The sequence below is a fragment of the Perna viridis genome, chromosome 14 (genome assembly GCF_037379345.1).
Source record: "Perna viridis isolate PV_CMFRI_1.1 ecotype Kerala chromosome 14, ASM3737934v1, whole genome shotgun sequence".
Lineage (NCBI taxonomy): Eukaryota > Metazoa > Mollusca > Bivalvia > Mytilida > Mytilidae > Perna > Perna viridis.
Window position 1 is genome coordinate 15,631,412 of NC_142458.1, and position 15,485 is coordinate 15,646,896.

General features: G+C 31.4%; 1 protein-coding gene across 16 annotated transcripts in view; it reads right to left on the reverse strand.

The window, feature by feature from the left end:
• The window catches only part of LOC148598369 (dual specificity tyrosine-phosphorylation-regulated kinase 4-like), an 87,347-nt gene that overhangs the window by 8,221 nt on the left and 63,641 nt on the right, over positions 1-15,485 (reverse strand). For 4 of the 16 annotated variants that reach the window (XM_088560053.1, XM_088560039.1, XM_088560037.1 and 1 more), the window contains exons 4-13: positions 15,222-15,385; positions 11,384-11,520; positions 9,638-9,778; positions 7,926-8,064; positions 7,547-7,628; positions 6,813-7,046; positions 5,606-5,735; positions 4,695-4,885; positions 3,994-4,110; positions 2,086-2,163 (exon numbers count right to left, since the gene is read on the reverse strand). In XM_088560053.1, the coding sequence (XP_088416179.1) occupies positions 2,086-2,163; positions 3,994-4,110; positions 4,695-4,885; positions 5,606-5,735; positions 6,813-7,046; positions 7,547-7,628; positions 7,926-8,064; positions 9,638-9,778; positions 11,384-11,520; positions 15,222-15,385 (1,413 nt within the window). The other 12 variants (XM_088560042.1, XM_088560040.1, XM_088560041.1 and 9 more) reach the window with 7 other exon arrangements.

Here is a 15,485-nt window from a genome sequence, read left to right on the forward strand (position 1 = left end):
CCAGGAAGATGGAGATATAGAAAGAAGAAAATTAGAGTATGAAAAAAGTGGTGGATGGGGAATCAACAGTATGTTTACATGAATCTCACTCAAACATTATTTCAGACAGACATAGACAATGACAGAGATTCTTTATGTCATATTCAGCACTTTCTGACTTTTAATAGAAAAAGGAGAACAGAATATGCAGGAGGAAAAGAGAAATATACCATATGTTTCCAAGTTCTGGGTGGACAAACAAAAGTGGACAACATGCCCTACAAGAAATAAATGTACTTTAGAAATTCTCACTAAGGCTCTGTCAAATCTTTGAACATTTTAACTGACCAATAAAACCCTTCCGTTTATTTTTGCCATTGAAAATATTAAACATTATGAGCAATGTGAATAACACAAAGCACTATACAGTGATCTGTAAAATAAGTGACTTTAGCCCCAAACCACACCAAAATACCACAGCCAAAGTACCTTCATTATATCTGGCTGAAAAACTTGAATCACTTTGCTGAAATTTTATCCAAATAACAATTTTAGCTTACTACTGGAACATACAGTATTAATGGAAACTATATATGTTATTTTTAGAAACTCCAGAACTATTCCGGTTATCTATTTTTAAAGCTTGAAGACTAAGCATAAAAAAAATACAAATTTACTTTTACCCCAAACCCTCCTCCAAAAACGAAAAAAAAATAAATAAGAACCAATATAGCAAATATTAGTTTTTAAAAAATCTGTCCAAATAAATAGCTTTAAACAGTTTTTAGATAAAATTCCTTCATAAAAGTACAAAATTATTTCACCTTATTCAAAATTTTCAAAACAAAGTTCTGTCATTTCTAAACAAAGGTTTCACTAAATTAACAGGACTAGTGCTATATCACTAAACAAACTAACAAATGTCTAGTGTTAACACTAATTGTTAATGCATTAACTAACGTACACTAGTCTAGTCACTAGTGCTACACAAAAAGTTCACCAACCTTCATGTTTTGTGATGAAAATACAACCCAAGGGATATGGGCACTTTATGCTTGTGGTCATGAACTACATCAATTAAAGAAAATACATCTCATTCAATACTGTTTTATTAAATGAAGGCAACAAAATTATTGAACAAATAATCATAAATTGGGAAGAGAGATATTAAATAGTACATGCACTGGCAAGGATAAATGGGAAAATGAAATTAACCACTATTTTCCTGGCTTTGTACAAACATTTCAAAGTGTAATGGTGGGCCAAACCAGGTTTTAGTGGCTAGCCAAACCTCCCATGTTCATACTAAAACATCATAGACTTTTGAGCTACCACTTCATGCCCTTTCCAACCAATGATGTTCCCCTAGTCCTGACTTTTATCATGATATTGAAGGGCATCCATACAATTTAAGGAACTAAGTAAAGCAAATATTTCAAGAAACTGAAAATATCCACAAATTTAACCCAACTTGTTCCCTCCTTGTAGAGTTATCTCCCATTTGCAAGAGTTATCTTTCTTCAGTAAAATTAATAGAAGCATATATATTTCCTGAAGCACAAAGGATGATACCTCTGTTCTCCCTATATTTAGTGCTTTAAATCTAGGAACCAAAAAGTTAAATATAAAGTAAAAATGAATAAGAAAAAAGGAGAGATTTCCTATAAAATTCCTTCAGTATTTTAAAGTTATTTTATCATTTTGGAATGAATTGACACACAGAAGTATGTATGGCTTCAAATGATATGTCCATCAAATCAATACTAGGACTATTTGATGAATAAAATAAATATATAAAAAAAAAAATAATTTCTATAAAAGGCTTAATTTCTGTCAGAAAGAGGAGATAACTTCACAAAGGGAGATAAATCCTACAGACCACCAGTAGGAAATCAATTTAAGAAGGAATATTTGCATAATTTGGTCACAAAATGCTGAATGCTGAACCAGATTAGTAAATAAAACTGTGTGAACTCAGCACAAACATGAAAAAAATCAATTAAAACCAATTTTAAAACAAAGACCATGCTTTTAATACTGTTATCATCAACTCATGTTTTTTCTAATCTCGCTTTTTTTTGTTATTTCCTCAGTTGTATTACTTACAATACTCTGTATACAATTTTTTCCAATAGATCCAATTTATTGGTGCAGGATAAAATTGGCAAAATACTTTTCCGACACCTTTACTTATTTATAGAAGCAAGAATAAGAATGTTAAGAAAGTCACCACTGTATCAAGAATGAATTGTTTTCATTAAGCAGTTGCATAACTGAAGCACAAAAATTTCCAACTTTTTTCTTATAAGCAAAATACAATAGTTCAAAATTTAACACAAACAGCTGACAGTACATAAGTAGCAGTCTTTTTAAGAGTCATGCAAATTCTGTAAAATGTGATACACCTCAAAAAGGCTACATATTTTAATTTTTGTTATTAAGTTGCTTTATAGATCTATATGATGTAATGTATAATTATTCATTCCAATCTGCCTGCTCTTAGGAGATAATTCATATTGAAAATCAAACAGTTTCCATTGTATTTTGAATTCTGCAGTGCATTCTATACATTTTTTTTTCTCTTTTTAACAAGGGTATGAAAAGCTACATGTTATTTTATGTTTACTTGAGAATTTTAAAACAAAATATCAAAAATAAAAATATGTAGGCTTTTAAACCATGTAACACATTTTGCATGATTCTTAGCTACATGAAAACGAATAAACCATTCCCAACTTGAAATGGAACAACCAAAATGACTCAAACATAAACTTTCTCCATGCTTTTTGTTCCAGTACTTGTTGTACATACCTCATCAGAAGTATTCAAATAAATATATCAAAATAAAAGGCTGCCAAACAAAAACTTATACAGATATTTCCTTAGCTCACCCTTATAGCATCAAGATTGCAAAAATGCATACGCCCTTTAAATATTTTGAAAATAAATTTTTGCTTTAATACGAACACCTCTGTAAAAAGAAAAAAAAGTTTTGAACTCTCTTTTTTTCACCTAAGTATTATTGCAAATTCAAAGATACATTTGAATTTTAATTACATTTAAAATGTATAGCTTCCAAACTGTTTTTAATCTTGGGTCTGGAACAAAAAGTATTGAAATAAACAAAATAATTCAAAGGAATTAAACACCAGCGGAACTCACTTTTTACATATTAACTATGGAAATATTTTTCAACCCTACAAATGTACATGTATAATTCATGTAAAATTTTTCAACCCTACAAATGTGCATGTATAATTCATGTAATCTTTTTCAACCCTACAAATGTACATGTAAAATTCATGTAATATTTTTCAACCCTACAAATGTACATGTACAATTCATATACTATTTTTCAACCCTACAAATGTACATGTATAATTCATGTAATATTTCATCACTGATGACAAAACATTTTTTGTATATTGCCAGTAATGTAGTGTTGATAAAAAAAAGTACATGAAGAACAGTCTCACTGCAATTTATGGTTCAGTATACTACTAACGGTCTTGTAAAGTTCAGATTAAATATTTTGCCAGACTGACTGAAAATGAATTAAAAAAAAAATGAAAAAAATAAAAAAATAACGAAAAACAATAACAAAAAAACATGTACATGTACTAATATCTTGTTCTTGTAAAAAGATTTTTACACAATAAATATCATCCCCATGGCTGTTGAATGACAATTAAAGTCCTTTTCTCAAGCAATTTTGAGATTGTCTCACCATATATATCTATTTTTATTTCCATATCAACAGAATAAAAACAAAATAAAAGCACCTCCATTTATAGGCAATGGGCAATAATACTGCACTTTGATCAACTTTTGAGGGCAAAATAAAAAAGGAAAAAGAAATGCATCCTTTTCTCCTTTGATTTTCATGGAAATGGCCACTAGAGGAATTAAAATTAACCTTGAATTGCTTAAAATAGTCAAGATACAAATTAAAATTTGGTTTCAACATAATCTTGTATCTTGTTTAACATTATTTTGTACTTGAGCTCAGCTTACCTCTAGCACTTAACTCCTCGTGTTTTTGAGTATCAGCTGATGCACCAATCGGAGGAACTCGTTTGGCACTCTTTCTATCTTTTAGAGTCACTCGCCATTCTTCTGACTTAGAAGTATCTGAAAGAGCAAAGGGCACTTTAATAATCCTCTAATAATTGTGAAAAAAGCTCACATAGTGATACCCCTTGCTCTCCTTCCAAGATATCATACAGAAAACCCAAATCATTATAAAATATGATGTGCAAAAATACATCATGCAATAAACAACCTGTGAAAGTTTCATCAGATTCCATTCAGCAGTTTAAGAGGAGTGGCAGACTAAAGCTGGGATGGACATAGAGGTAGATGGAGAATGAAAATATAGCATGATCACTAAATACCTCTAACTTTGCAGGGTAATAAAAAGGGATCACAGGTACTGAAATCTATATAACCATACTTTGTATTGAAGAAAAATATAAGCTTTAACTATTGTCTCTTCCAAGTATTACACGTAACAAGGATAGAATAAAATGGATGGGGACCATATACCTTGGATTTCAGGCCAAGCTGCAGCCTTCTAAGGATACATAGGACCACAATGTGCTAAGTGAGATGGTGGGTAACCTTTTACTGGCAGCTGGGGTGAGACTTTATAAACATATGGAGGGCATTATATATTTTGATCAAGCTGGTGGTGAGACTGTGGTTAAGGACCATACCTTTAACTGGAGGCTGAGCTGGGACTTTATATGGATCTGGAGGGCCAGATTGTTCAGATTGAGCAGGTGAAGGTCGATGACTAGGTTTAGGTTTCTCCTTGGATTCTCTAGGACGTCTATGTACGAGTCCTTCTTTAATCCATTCATGTTGTAAGGCCTCCTCTGGTGTCATTCTAATACTGGGGTCCCATCTGTAATATAATCAAATGTGTAAGAATAAATTAGTTCCACATTATATACTGTGAAAGTACTATTGTTTGTGGGGTACCAATTTTCGTGGTTTTTGTGGTTAGGCCAAACCTCAAAATTTGGTGTACCAAAGAAAAGGAGAATCCCATTGATGTGTTTACTGAAACCCAAGAAAACCACAAAAATAAAAAATCCACGAAGTTGTTGTTCTTCCCTAATGCACGAAAATTGGTATCCACGAATGAAAGTACTTCCACAGTCCTCAATGCCTATCCTTCTTCGCTTTAAACACTGTTCTTTAGAGATGGATAAGCATTTTATACCCCTTTCACCTTTTTTCTGTAATTTAAGTGTCATAACTCAAAATAGAAGTAAAATTCAAAGCAATTAAGAAGTGAAAGGGCACTTAAATCCAACACAATAGGGTTCTATTAAATATAAAAAAATCAAGCTGATTAAGAGTGATTTACATGTACTTGAAATTGTGACTGCAATGTACCCGTAAAAGATAGAGTATTGGACACAAGAGGGTCCTGGGTTGGAACTTGGTTTTAAAAACTGTGTTTATTTTAAGCAAAAAATGGGCAAAAATGAACAAATTATATCTTGACATCCTCCTATCATAGGTTTCTGGATTAGAACTCCGCACCATCTCTGTTCTTATTTAAAATAAATTTCTGGATCTGTCCCTATATGGTCTAATTCCTAGGTTAAAAACTCACTCAAGACATCTTCGTATAAAATCTAGAAAGTTAGCATCACTGGTTTTAACTGCCTGTTGAAGATCTTTAGATCCTACTCTTCTCTTCTTTCCTTTACTGTTAGTAATACTTCTGGGATTACCCTTGGAGTCTGTAATTACAATAATTTCCATGAAAACAAAAATGAATATTGCCATTAAATGATTAATTTTTGCTATTTTTCCATGATAAAAAAATCTAGAAAATTAATTCTCGAGGCATTGATTCTTTTACACTGTGAAACTTTAATTAGTTTCAAAACCTCAAGAAATTCATGCCCTGCAATACATTCACTTGAAAGATGTCTTGAAAATGAACTGGAAAAATTTAATATGTTTACAACAAATTCATGATTCTAAACACTGCAGTCACACAAAATAAATAAATAACATTAATAAATAAAAAAAAAAAAAATAAAGTTTACTCCACGACTCAGCAAATAAAGCATATGTCACATTCTAACTTGCTCTTTTTCTCTTGTTCAGGTCGCACTAACCACTTCTGGGCCAAATGGCCATACCCTATGTAGTACTAAAAACACACTGAACCTAGATTTATGCATTGTAAATGTATTATTTGTGTGTATTCTGATCAAAAATAGTCAAAATAAAGCTGAGAATACGTACTTTAAAATCATATTTATAATTTACTACAAAAGTGTATGAATATTGTGTACATGTGTGAGTAATTTGCCACCATGCTGTCAGTTAGCAGAAAAGGTAAAAATATGGATTTTCAGTATTATTTATTCAAGTAAATTTTGTGAAAAACAGTAAAAAATGAATCGTAACGGTAAAATCCGGATTTGAAATAGCGGAATTCCGCTAAAAAGCGGAAACAAATCATCCATGTACAATAATATGATTATATATCCTATAACAGATACTTCATGCATGTCAGGATGAGAACATTTTTAAAATTAATCTAACTGACCCTGCAATTGACTTCTAGCCAGTATAGACAGTTAAGTTTTTTATTCTTTCAATCTGATATCATTTGCCCCTGAAAAAGGCTGACACACAAGAAATTGGATTTTCCAATTCTTTATAATCATGTTTTATCTGTATTTTATTTGATTTTAAATTTTGTTTACCATTTAAAACAGGGCTACTTCTTATTATTTCATTATTCGTAAAATTGTATTCAAAATGATTGCATGTCATTGTTTGAAGACTTTTCTCATACTTACCAAAAAATAATCTTCTCCTAGTGGCCTGATCGAGAACATTATTTGGAGGTAAACCCATCACCTCCATAATACAGGCTAGCTGTTCCACCTCATTTTCCCCGGGGAACAGTGGGTAACCCGTGTACAGTTCCGCAAGTATACATCCAAAACTCCACATATCTATTGGCATGGAGTAAGGCAGACCAAGAATAACTTCAGGTGATCGGTAGAATCGACTCTGTATGTAGGTATATACTGGAAATGAAAGTCAGTACATTGTAAAAATTGTACATAAAAAAATAGTTGTATTAATGTTGATAATTTATCATTATGGCTTATTATTTTAAATCAAAACAAAACAAAAAAAAGATTAAGGTTCTTATAAGGCCAAATTAAAAATATTCCTTGATTTTCAGGCCATTTCCAAAGAAAACAAGTAATGAATGGTAGCATTTGTTTTACCTCCTTATTGCCAATAAAGGAGATGAGAGTGCTTTTTGATATTTTTTCAAAGCCACAAAAACATGATAGGGGAGGCACTAAGTATCTGTTTTATGTTGTTTTTATTGTAATAAGGCATCCTAAAAAATAACAGCCTTTCACCATATGAGTGTCTTTTTCTAACCTAGGGACTGAAATTACTTTACTTTGCCTAATTTAAACTTTGTTCCAATCTTTTCAATCATTAACTAATAGCCTGCATGTTCGTAATTTTGTTTCCATCCTGGTGATCAAAAGATAAGCCATATACCAACCTCTCTGATGCTCATAGCAGCTAGAGCCAAAATCTATCACTTTTATTGAACTTTGACCTCTTTGTCGTAACAATATATTTTCCTGGAAAAAAAGAAAGATAATATAACTTCAGGACAACTGATTAAAAGAAACAGTAAAAGCAAGCGAAAATAAATAAAGGGTTGTCAATTATAAACAAATTTGAAGTCGATTTAGACTGCTAACTTTTCAGAATCACATGATATCAATACTGCCAAAATAAATACATCCCTCATTTTATCTTCAAGAAAAGGCATTAAAAGAAAATTTCCTGACAACAAAACATTACACAAAATAATTCATTTATACTTCCAAAATCACTCTTGGAATATTTTACAAAATTAACCACCTAGTACTCACTGGTTTTAAATCACAGTGGATTATTTTATCTCTCTGTAACAGTTTGAGACACTGTAAGAGAGAGAAGGCGAACCGCCGAATCAATGCAATACTAAATCCTTGGAAGTTATTCTTCTTTATCAACTCATACAGGTTCATCCTGAAAACAAAGTAGAAATACAATTATTCTTAAAACTGTGAAAGTACTTTAATTTGTGGATACAAATTTTCCTGGATTAGGGAAAAAACACAAATTCATGGATTTTTGAATTTGTGCTTTTGAGGTTTTCAAAATACACATCAATGAAAATCTCCTTTTCATTGGGAACTAAATTTCATGGTATGGCCTACCCATGAAATCTATGAAAACTTGTACCCCACAAACAATAGTACTCTCACAGTGAACTATTACAGTCTTCAAAATTGGGACCAGCCCACCAGCAAATCATGGTAAAAAAAGAGGTGGGCTTGCAGAAATTTTGCTTCCAAGCCAATGTATCCTACGTAAAATTCTTTTCAGATTAAGGGTAGGGGCTTGTTGTCTGAAATTAAGACATCAAAGACTGCTATTGGCAACTAAATTGTTCATAATTTTTTGGTTTATAGGTAAGTGTAAATCTACAGAATTCATGTATTTGTAACCACAACTATAATAATCCATTCTGTATTAGAATAGTAATGATAATCATATGTTGCTTGAATCACATGATTATATACACATACCTGTTAACCCTTGGAGCAGTCCATGGGGGAGATTCTCCTTCACTGACACTGTCTGGTGTGGGAGATTTTTACTTAATTGCAATTTTTTATGTAAAAGTTGAATTATTTAGTTCTTCTTTTCAATGAAAATATTGTAATTTTAGCAAAAAACCTCACACAAAACTTACATTAGTGTGTGGTAAACTCTAAATTTTCCATTGATTTTGTGGGAGTTCCCCCATAATGCATGAGGGTTGACAGGTATATACATGTAATAATTTACACATGATAGTCATTTTATAATTTTAAACATTGGCTTACAAACGTCTGAAGATCTTATGTTAGTGAAAAACAAAAAAAACCAAAAAAGTAAATGATGACTATATGTAAATCATATGTTGGTCCACATACGTTTCTCATTGTTGACACTTTAAGATGTGTAAACCAAACACTACACAAGAGCCACAAAACTTGAAAAATTACTTAAGGAGTTGGCCTAGGGTAAGGGACATATCTGTTGAAATTAGTGATATGCTGGTATCATAGTAAATATCACCAAAGCCTATCAAGCTTTCATTTGAAAAAGAATGAAATCAGTCCAAGTTACTTTGATGCTTACATGAGATTGATGTAAAATGCTGAATACAAATGTTCCAATGATTTGTAAGAGTTGTGTTCCTTATATTTTATCTACCTCCTTAAATCTCAGAGAATTCTTCACTGCTTGTGACATCATTAATTCTAAGAATTTGATTGTAGTGACCATTGAAGTTAAGAATATGCTCAGACTATTTTTTTAAATTTATGACTCTGAGGCCAGGTCCAAAAAGGTGTATTTAGGGCTATTCCATTAAAAGATATTAAGCACTTTTTCACTAGCAGAGCCTGTAACCCATAATTACTAAGTTCTATTAAACTTTATATTTTGTCAAAACACCTGAAGACCCACCCCTATACAAAAAATAAATGCATCCCCCTGTCCCCCATATGTTTTACAGGAATAGTCCTTAAACAGGTTTTAATATACTGACCCCATTAACTCAAACGTAATACAGAGATGGTTCCTGAAGTAGAAGTATTCCCCCATGTGAATAATGTTGTATTGAGAGTCTTTATCTTTTCTTCTCAGAGCATCTAATATCTTCACTTCCACTAATGCCTGATGGTGGAATCTGCAAATGACAACAAATATAATTAGAGTCCTAAATACAGTATAAAATATCTCAATGGTTATATCCAGAAAACTATACATTCACATGTCCTAACACAATAATTTTCAATGTATTTCAGACCTGCCTGTGTATAAAAAAATACCTGCATTTGCAGGAGAAGTTGTGACAAATGACTGTCATATGTTTTTTTATATGTTTAGGATCACGATAAAACAGCTAACAAATTAATTAATGAAAAAACAAGTAAATAAAAGTCATATGGTAATTATATCTATTTTTATGTAGGATTTCATGTATGGAAAGAATATGGTTTTTAGGTGATTCCAAAAACGTGACTTTATGTATTATTATATGCATAAAAACCACATATTTATAATACTAGTCCTATACATATCTGAACAAATGTTTAGATTTCTTGTCACTATCATTGACCAAAATATATTTGAAATAATTAAGATAATTTTCAAGCTTTATTAACACTATAGACGAAATATTCCTTACAAGCTGCTCATATTTGTTTTTTAAATAGTATGCCTCCGTTCATACCCTAAAAGCAGTTGTATAAACTTATGTACACTCTAAACTTGATTCAATTTAAGGAGGTAGACCTAGGGTAAGGGACATTACTCTTGAAATCAGTGATATGTTTGTATCATATGACATATTCAATTTCAATAAAGCCTTTCAAGCTTTCCTTTGAATCAGCATGAAATCAGTCAATGTTACTTTGACGCTTACATAAGATTGATGCAAAAAGGTGAATACAAACGTTCCAATGATTTGTAAGAGTTGTGTCCCTTACGCCAGTTCTACCTCCTCAAACACATAATTTAATACATTAAATCAGTACGTAAATTTCGATACAACACAAATAAGGAAAAAAAATCTGATTTGTAGAAATAGTTTCAGTTTCTATTTCCAGTTTCGTAACAAATAAATACACAAACACTTAAGGATAAAATCTTTCACAGGAAGCTGAATAAAAACAACGTCCTTCAAATTCAATATCTTGGTTCTCAGGCTATCTTTTATCAAAATCAATAGAGAGATAAATCTCTTTTACCTTTTTCATTAGTCCAAAACACAGTGATGAGGATATTTCTGATGTGATATGTTGCTTCTTATATCAATAAATAGGATTCCAAAGCAAGTGAAAAAGTTAAATAACCGGGTTTGAAATTAGCAGGGCCCATTTACCAATGGCACCTAAAATTTTGTGTAGTTACTTATTTTCAACTGTGATTGAAAAAACTATACTATACAATCAAAATTCAAGCTGTGGGCTACCAAGATATAATTGTACGTTAAAAACCCTGGTTAATCATGGCTTCAAATTCTTTTCACTTATTAATTACTGCGAAAGTACTTTAATTTGTGGATACCAATTTTCGTGGATAAGGAAAGAAACACAAGTTCATGGATTCTTGAATTTGTGGGTTTGCGGTTTTCACTTTACACAGCATATTGAATCTCATTATCGGGAACCAAATTTTGAGATATGGCCTACCTAAGAAAACCTTGAAAATTGGTATCCCACAAACAATAGTATTTTCACTGTATTCTTAAATACAATACCTGTTGACATCACATATCACTGAATCCTACCTCTTTTTGTTCCTGATTAATTTGACCGCCACCATCTGATCCGTTTTGTGGTCATAACATTTGACAACTTGACCGAATGACCCTTTGCCAAGCACTTCTAAGATCTCGTACCTGTACACCAGGTGATCATGCATGACCTAAATGTGCAATGAAGCATATAAATTGTGCTTGCCTAGCAACAAACTGGCATTATATATTAATATATCTAGGTGCATTTTAATATCACCATGGCAATTTCTGGTTAAGTTTGCATAGAAGCACAAATATTATAAAAAGTAAGAAAAGGTAGAGAAGTGGGAGTTAATCATACATTACTTATAGAAAAACTCAAACCCTTTTTTTTTTTAGTTTAAAATCAAATTTCTCAAAAATTATAAATCTTAAAAAAAATATTGAAAAAAACGAAAGGAGTTTTTTTTTTTCCATAAAAACAATGTATCAACAACTTATCTTGACCTCTTAAAAAACATTTTTTGAATAATCTTACTAAAAGTGGATTTCCAATGGACAGGAGACAGATGAACTGCAGTAAGCCATAGCGGCGTTCATCAAAAGATGAGTATAGGAAGATACAGTTGTTGCCATGGTGATTTGTGACCTATCTTGACACACTGCACACACGGTGAAATACAACTAGCAATAGTTCATTAGCAGACCTATATGTACTGCTACCTTAATTAACACTATCCAGTACATCTTATTTATAATATTATGTACTTTCACATATCTTTGAAGAACTGAACATGTAACTTTCAACATACCAATAATTAAAAAAATTACTCAATTATCTGAAAAATCGAGAAACTTTGTCAAAATAATGTGAGAAACAATTTATTCCACAGTTGTATAAGAAAAAAAACAAAAAAAAACTCCAGACATCATTTCTTAAATATTTTTTGTAAGATAAGTCCTTGGCATTCAAAAGTCCCAGAGAATTTCCTAATGGTAACCTTATCCTTTTCAATCTATTTATTTTCAAAATTTGTCCACTTAAATTATGAGATGGTAAAAAAGGAAACCAAAAAAAAAAAAAAAAAAAAAATTCTATCTATATAAACTAATACAAACATACTCCTTAGTTGTTCTATCAAGATCTAATACATATACTTCACAAAAATATACAAAACTATAAAGATGCAAAATCTACGATACTCATATTACTAAAGTATTTACAATAAATAGAAAGTTCTTAATGTGCACACATAACAAAAATTGTCTAAGCTAAATGCCTTTAGCACACACATGCTTAGCATAATGAAAAACTAAACAATGACAAATTCCAACCAAACTGTCCATCATAGGTTTTCTACTGTAAAAAAATCAGTTTTTTTTTTCAGACTAAATTGAAAAAATAAAAAGTTCTCAAGGCTTTAATGTATATATCAGATGTGCCTATTTTTCTAAAGATTTTATTCAACTTACTGTCGTCACCAATTTTATTCAAGTGCCAGTCCCAGTAAGAATCAGGCAGAAGGTGAAACATGGTATGAAAAAATCCACCATTTTGAAAGTTTAGTTTGATTATTTGCACCATCAGAATCAAGGAAAAAAGACACAATTTTCCATATTATTTTGGAAAATTGAGTTATAATTTCATTAAAATGCACTGAAAATGAACATTACAAGGGCAGATAACTCTGTCAAAAACCTCATTTTTTTAATTTTCTATTAAACAATTTCTGAGCTAATCAATTGATGCAGAGATCAAATAGGGGTCTTTTTAACAAAGAGAAATTATCCTTGAGTGATATTATATCATCAGATCGGTGGGTTTTTGACATGAATGTTTCTGATTTTTCCATAATTCTTACAAAAACTTAACACTTAAATCCATTCTAAATGAAAATTGATATAACATATGCAATGTTGAGTAAACTGTTAGTTTGCCCTTTCAAAAATATGTAAAGTCTTTAGTCCTGATTCCTCTGTGTGAACGTTCTTCAAGAAGCATTTGGTCCAATGTCACCAATGAAGTCTGATTTGAATCAGACAAAACAATTATACCAGGAAGAGACAAACCTTTATCTGATACTCAGATGTAGTATAGGAATATCAAAGCCATTGATAACTCTGAGTGAGTTGTAACTGAGACCTTAAGGAGGTAGACCTAGGGTTAGGGACATAACATAACTCTTGAAAATAAAGGTTAGGGAAATAATTCTAGAAATCTAAGGTAAGGGACATAACTCTTGAAATCAGTGATGCTTGTATCAAATTCAATTTCACCAAAGCCTATCAAGCTTTTATTTAAAACAGAATGTAATCAGTCCAAGTAACTTTGATGCTTACATGAGATTGATGTAAAATGGTGAATACAAAAGTTCCAATGACTTATACGAGTTGTGTCCCTTACCTTAGGTCTACCTCCTTAACAAGGGCTGACCTTAATTTTTTGAAAGCCTTGTCATATTGGGTAGGTTGAAGAAAAATGAACTTGCCCAATGTAAAAGTTAGGTTGTCCTCTACTTATTATCCATGTTGAAAATTCAGAGAAATTTAGTTGTCCTTCGGCCAGGTATCATTGAATTGTTTTATAGTTAACCAATTGCCAGTTTCCGGGTTTTGAGAGGTCTCTAATATTCAGATAAAAGATATGGCCTGAGCTAAAACCAAAACTTTCTTTCATAAAATGTATATAAACAGATTCAGACATAAAAGCCTACCTTCATGCATTCATGCACTTAGGGCAAACTAACAATTTGTCAAATCTGAACAAATTAACATAAATAAAGACCCAAACAAAGATTTGAATTTTGTCATTGAAGAATTTCTAACATTGTCTACCTATATAGCCAAGCATTTTACTCCAACAAAAAAGTACCTTTTTTTATTACGAATGATTTTTATTGCAATGTCCATGGACCTCTTGTGGTCATGTGCCCTAATCACTTGACCAAATGACCCTTTACCTATGACCTCTATAAGTTCATAGCGATAACCTATATGGTCTCCAAGAATCTGTTGGTAATAAAGATTAATTAAATCTGAGATCATGGTTTTTATGACTATGCTAATAAAAATCATATCTTCAAATAGATACTGGAAATTATTTTCGAAAATATTTATTATGAGTTTAAGTACTTTATAATACACCACTCAGAATCAACAAAATTGCTTGTTAGCACCATATTTTATATCCCCACCTCAGAAACAAACCATACAGTACAAATGTATACCGAAAACCTCAAACTTAAAAATATGGCATGTATATGATCTCCCACCAGATGTAAATTTATACCCAGTTTCACAATTCTTTAATATTCTAAGAAAGACAACTCCAATTCAACCAAACAAATTTTGGAGGTGAAAACAACAAAAAAACGACCCTAACTTTTGTGTAAATATTCTGATCAAACTTTAATTTCAACTTGACCTGTATTTTATAAAACTCAAAAGCTATACAAAATTTGAAAAAAGATCCTTCAATATCTTCTGAAGATATCATCAGAAATCTGCAAGGGGAGACAGATGGACAGACATGCAACTTTTCAGTGGGTATCATGTAATGCCTTGGCACTTCATGTGACAGGGAAAAATAACAACTGGTGTTCTCAATAGTTTTTTTTCTTTTCCTCCAGTTCCAAGTATAAAAATTCTGGCAAAAGCTAAACTTCGTTTAAACTAAAGTTTTCCTCAGACAGGAGAGCAATTGAACCTTAGACCTGGGCAAGATTTATAAACAAAAAATCAGTATTTCTTCAAATTCTTCCTCAACTAAAAATTCAACCTATCACATTCCAATTAAAAATTTCAAAAATAATAAAGAAAATCTCAATTCAATACTTTTTATGAAACTGCCATAAACCATATAATTGATCATAGCTACATTAAAATGTACCTTTATATAAGATCCACTTTCATCATCATATCCATTATTTTGTGCCCCGCCAGGTACCCCTTCTATTTTCTTTGCCTCTAATCCCAGAAACCATATCTCGGGATAGTCTAAAATCTCTGTTTGTTCAAATGCTGTTAATTTTCCCCTGTATAATTTAAGGGCCTCTGAAACAATACAAAAGACACTTATAAAAAAGATTAATTTAGAAGATCAAGACAGAAATTGCAGTATTTCTAAAACATACAGGGATGCAGTATTAGCTAC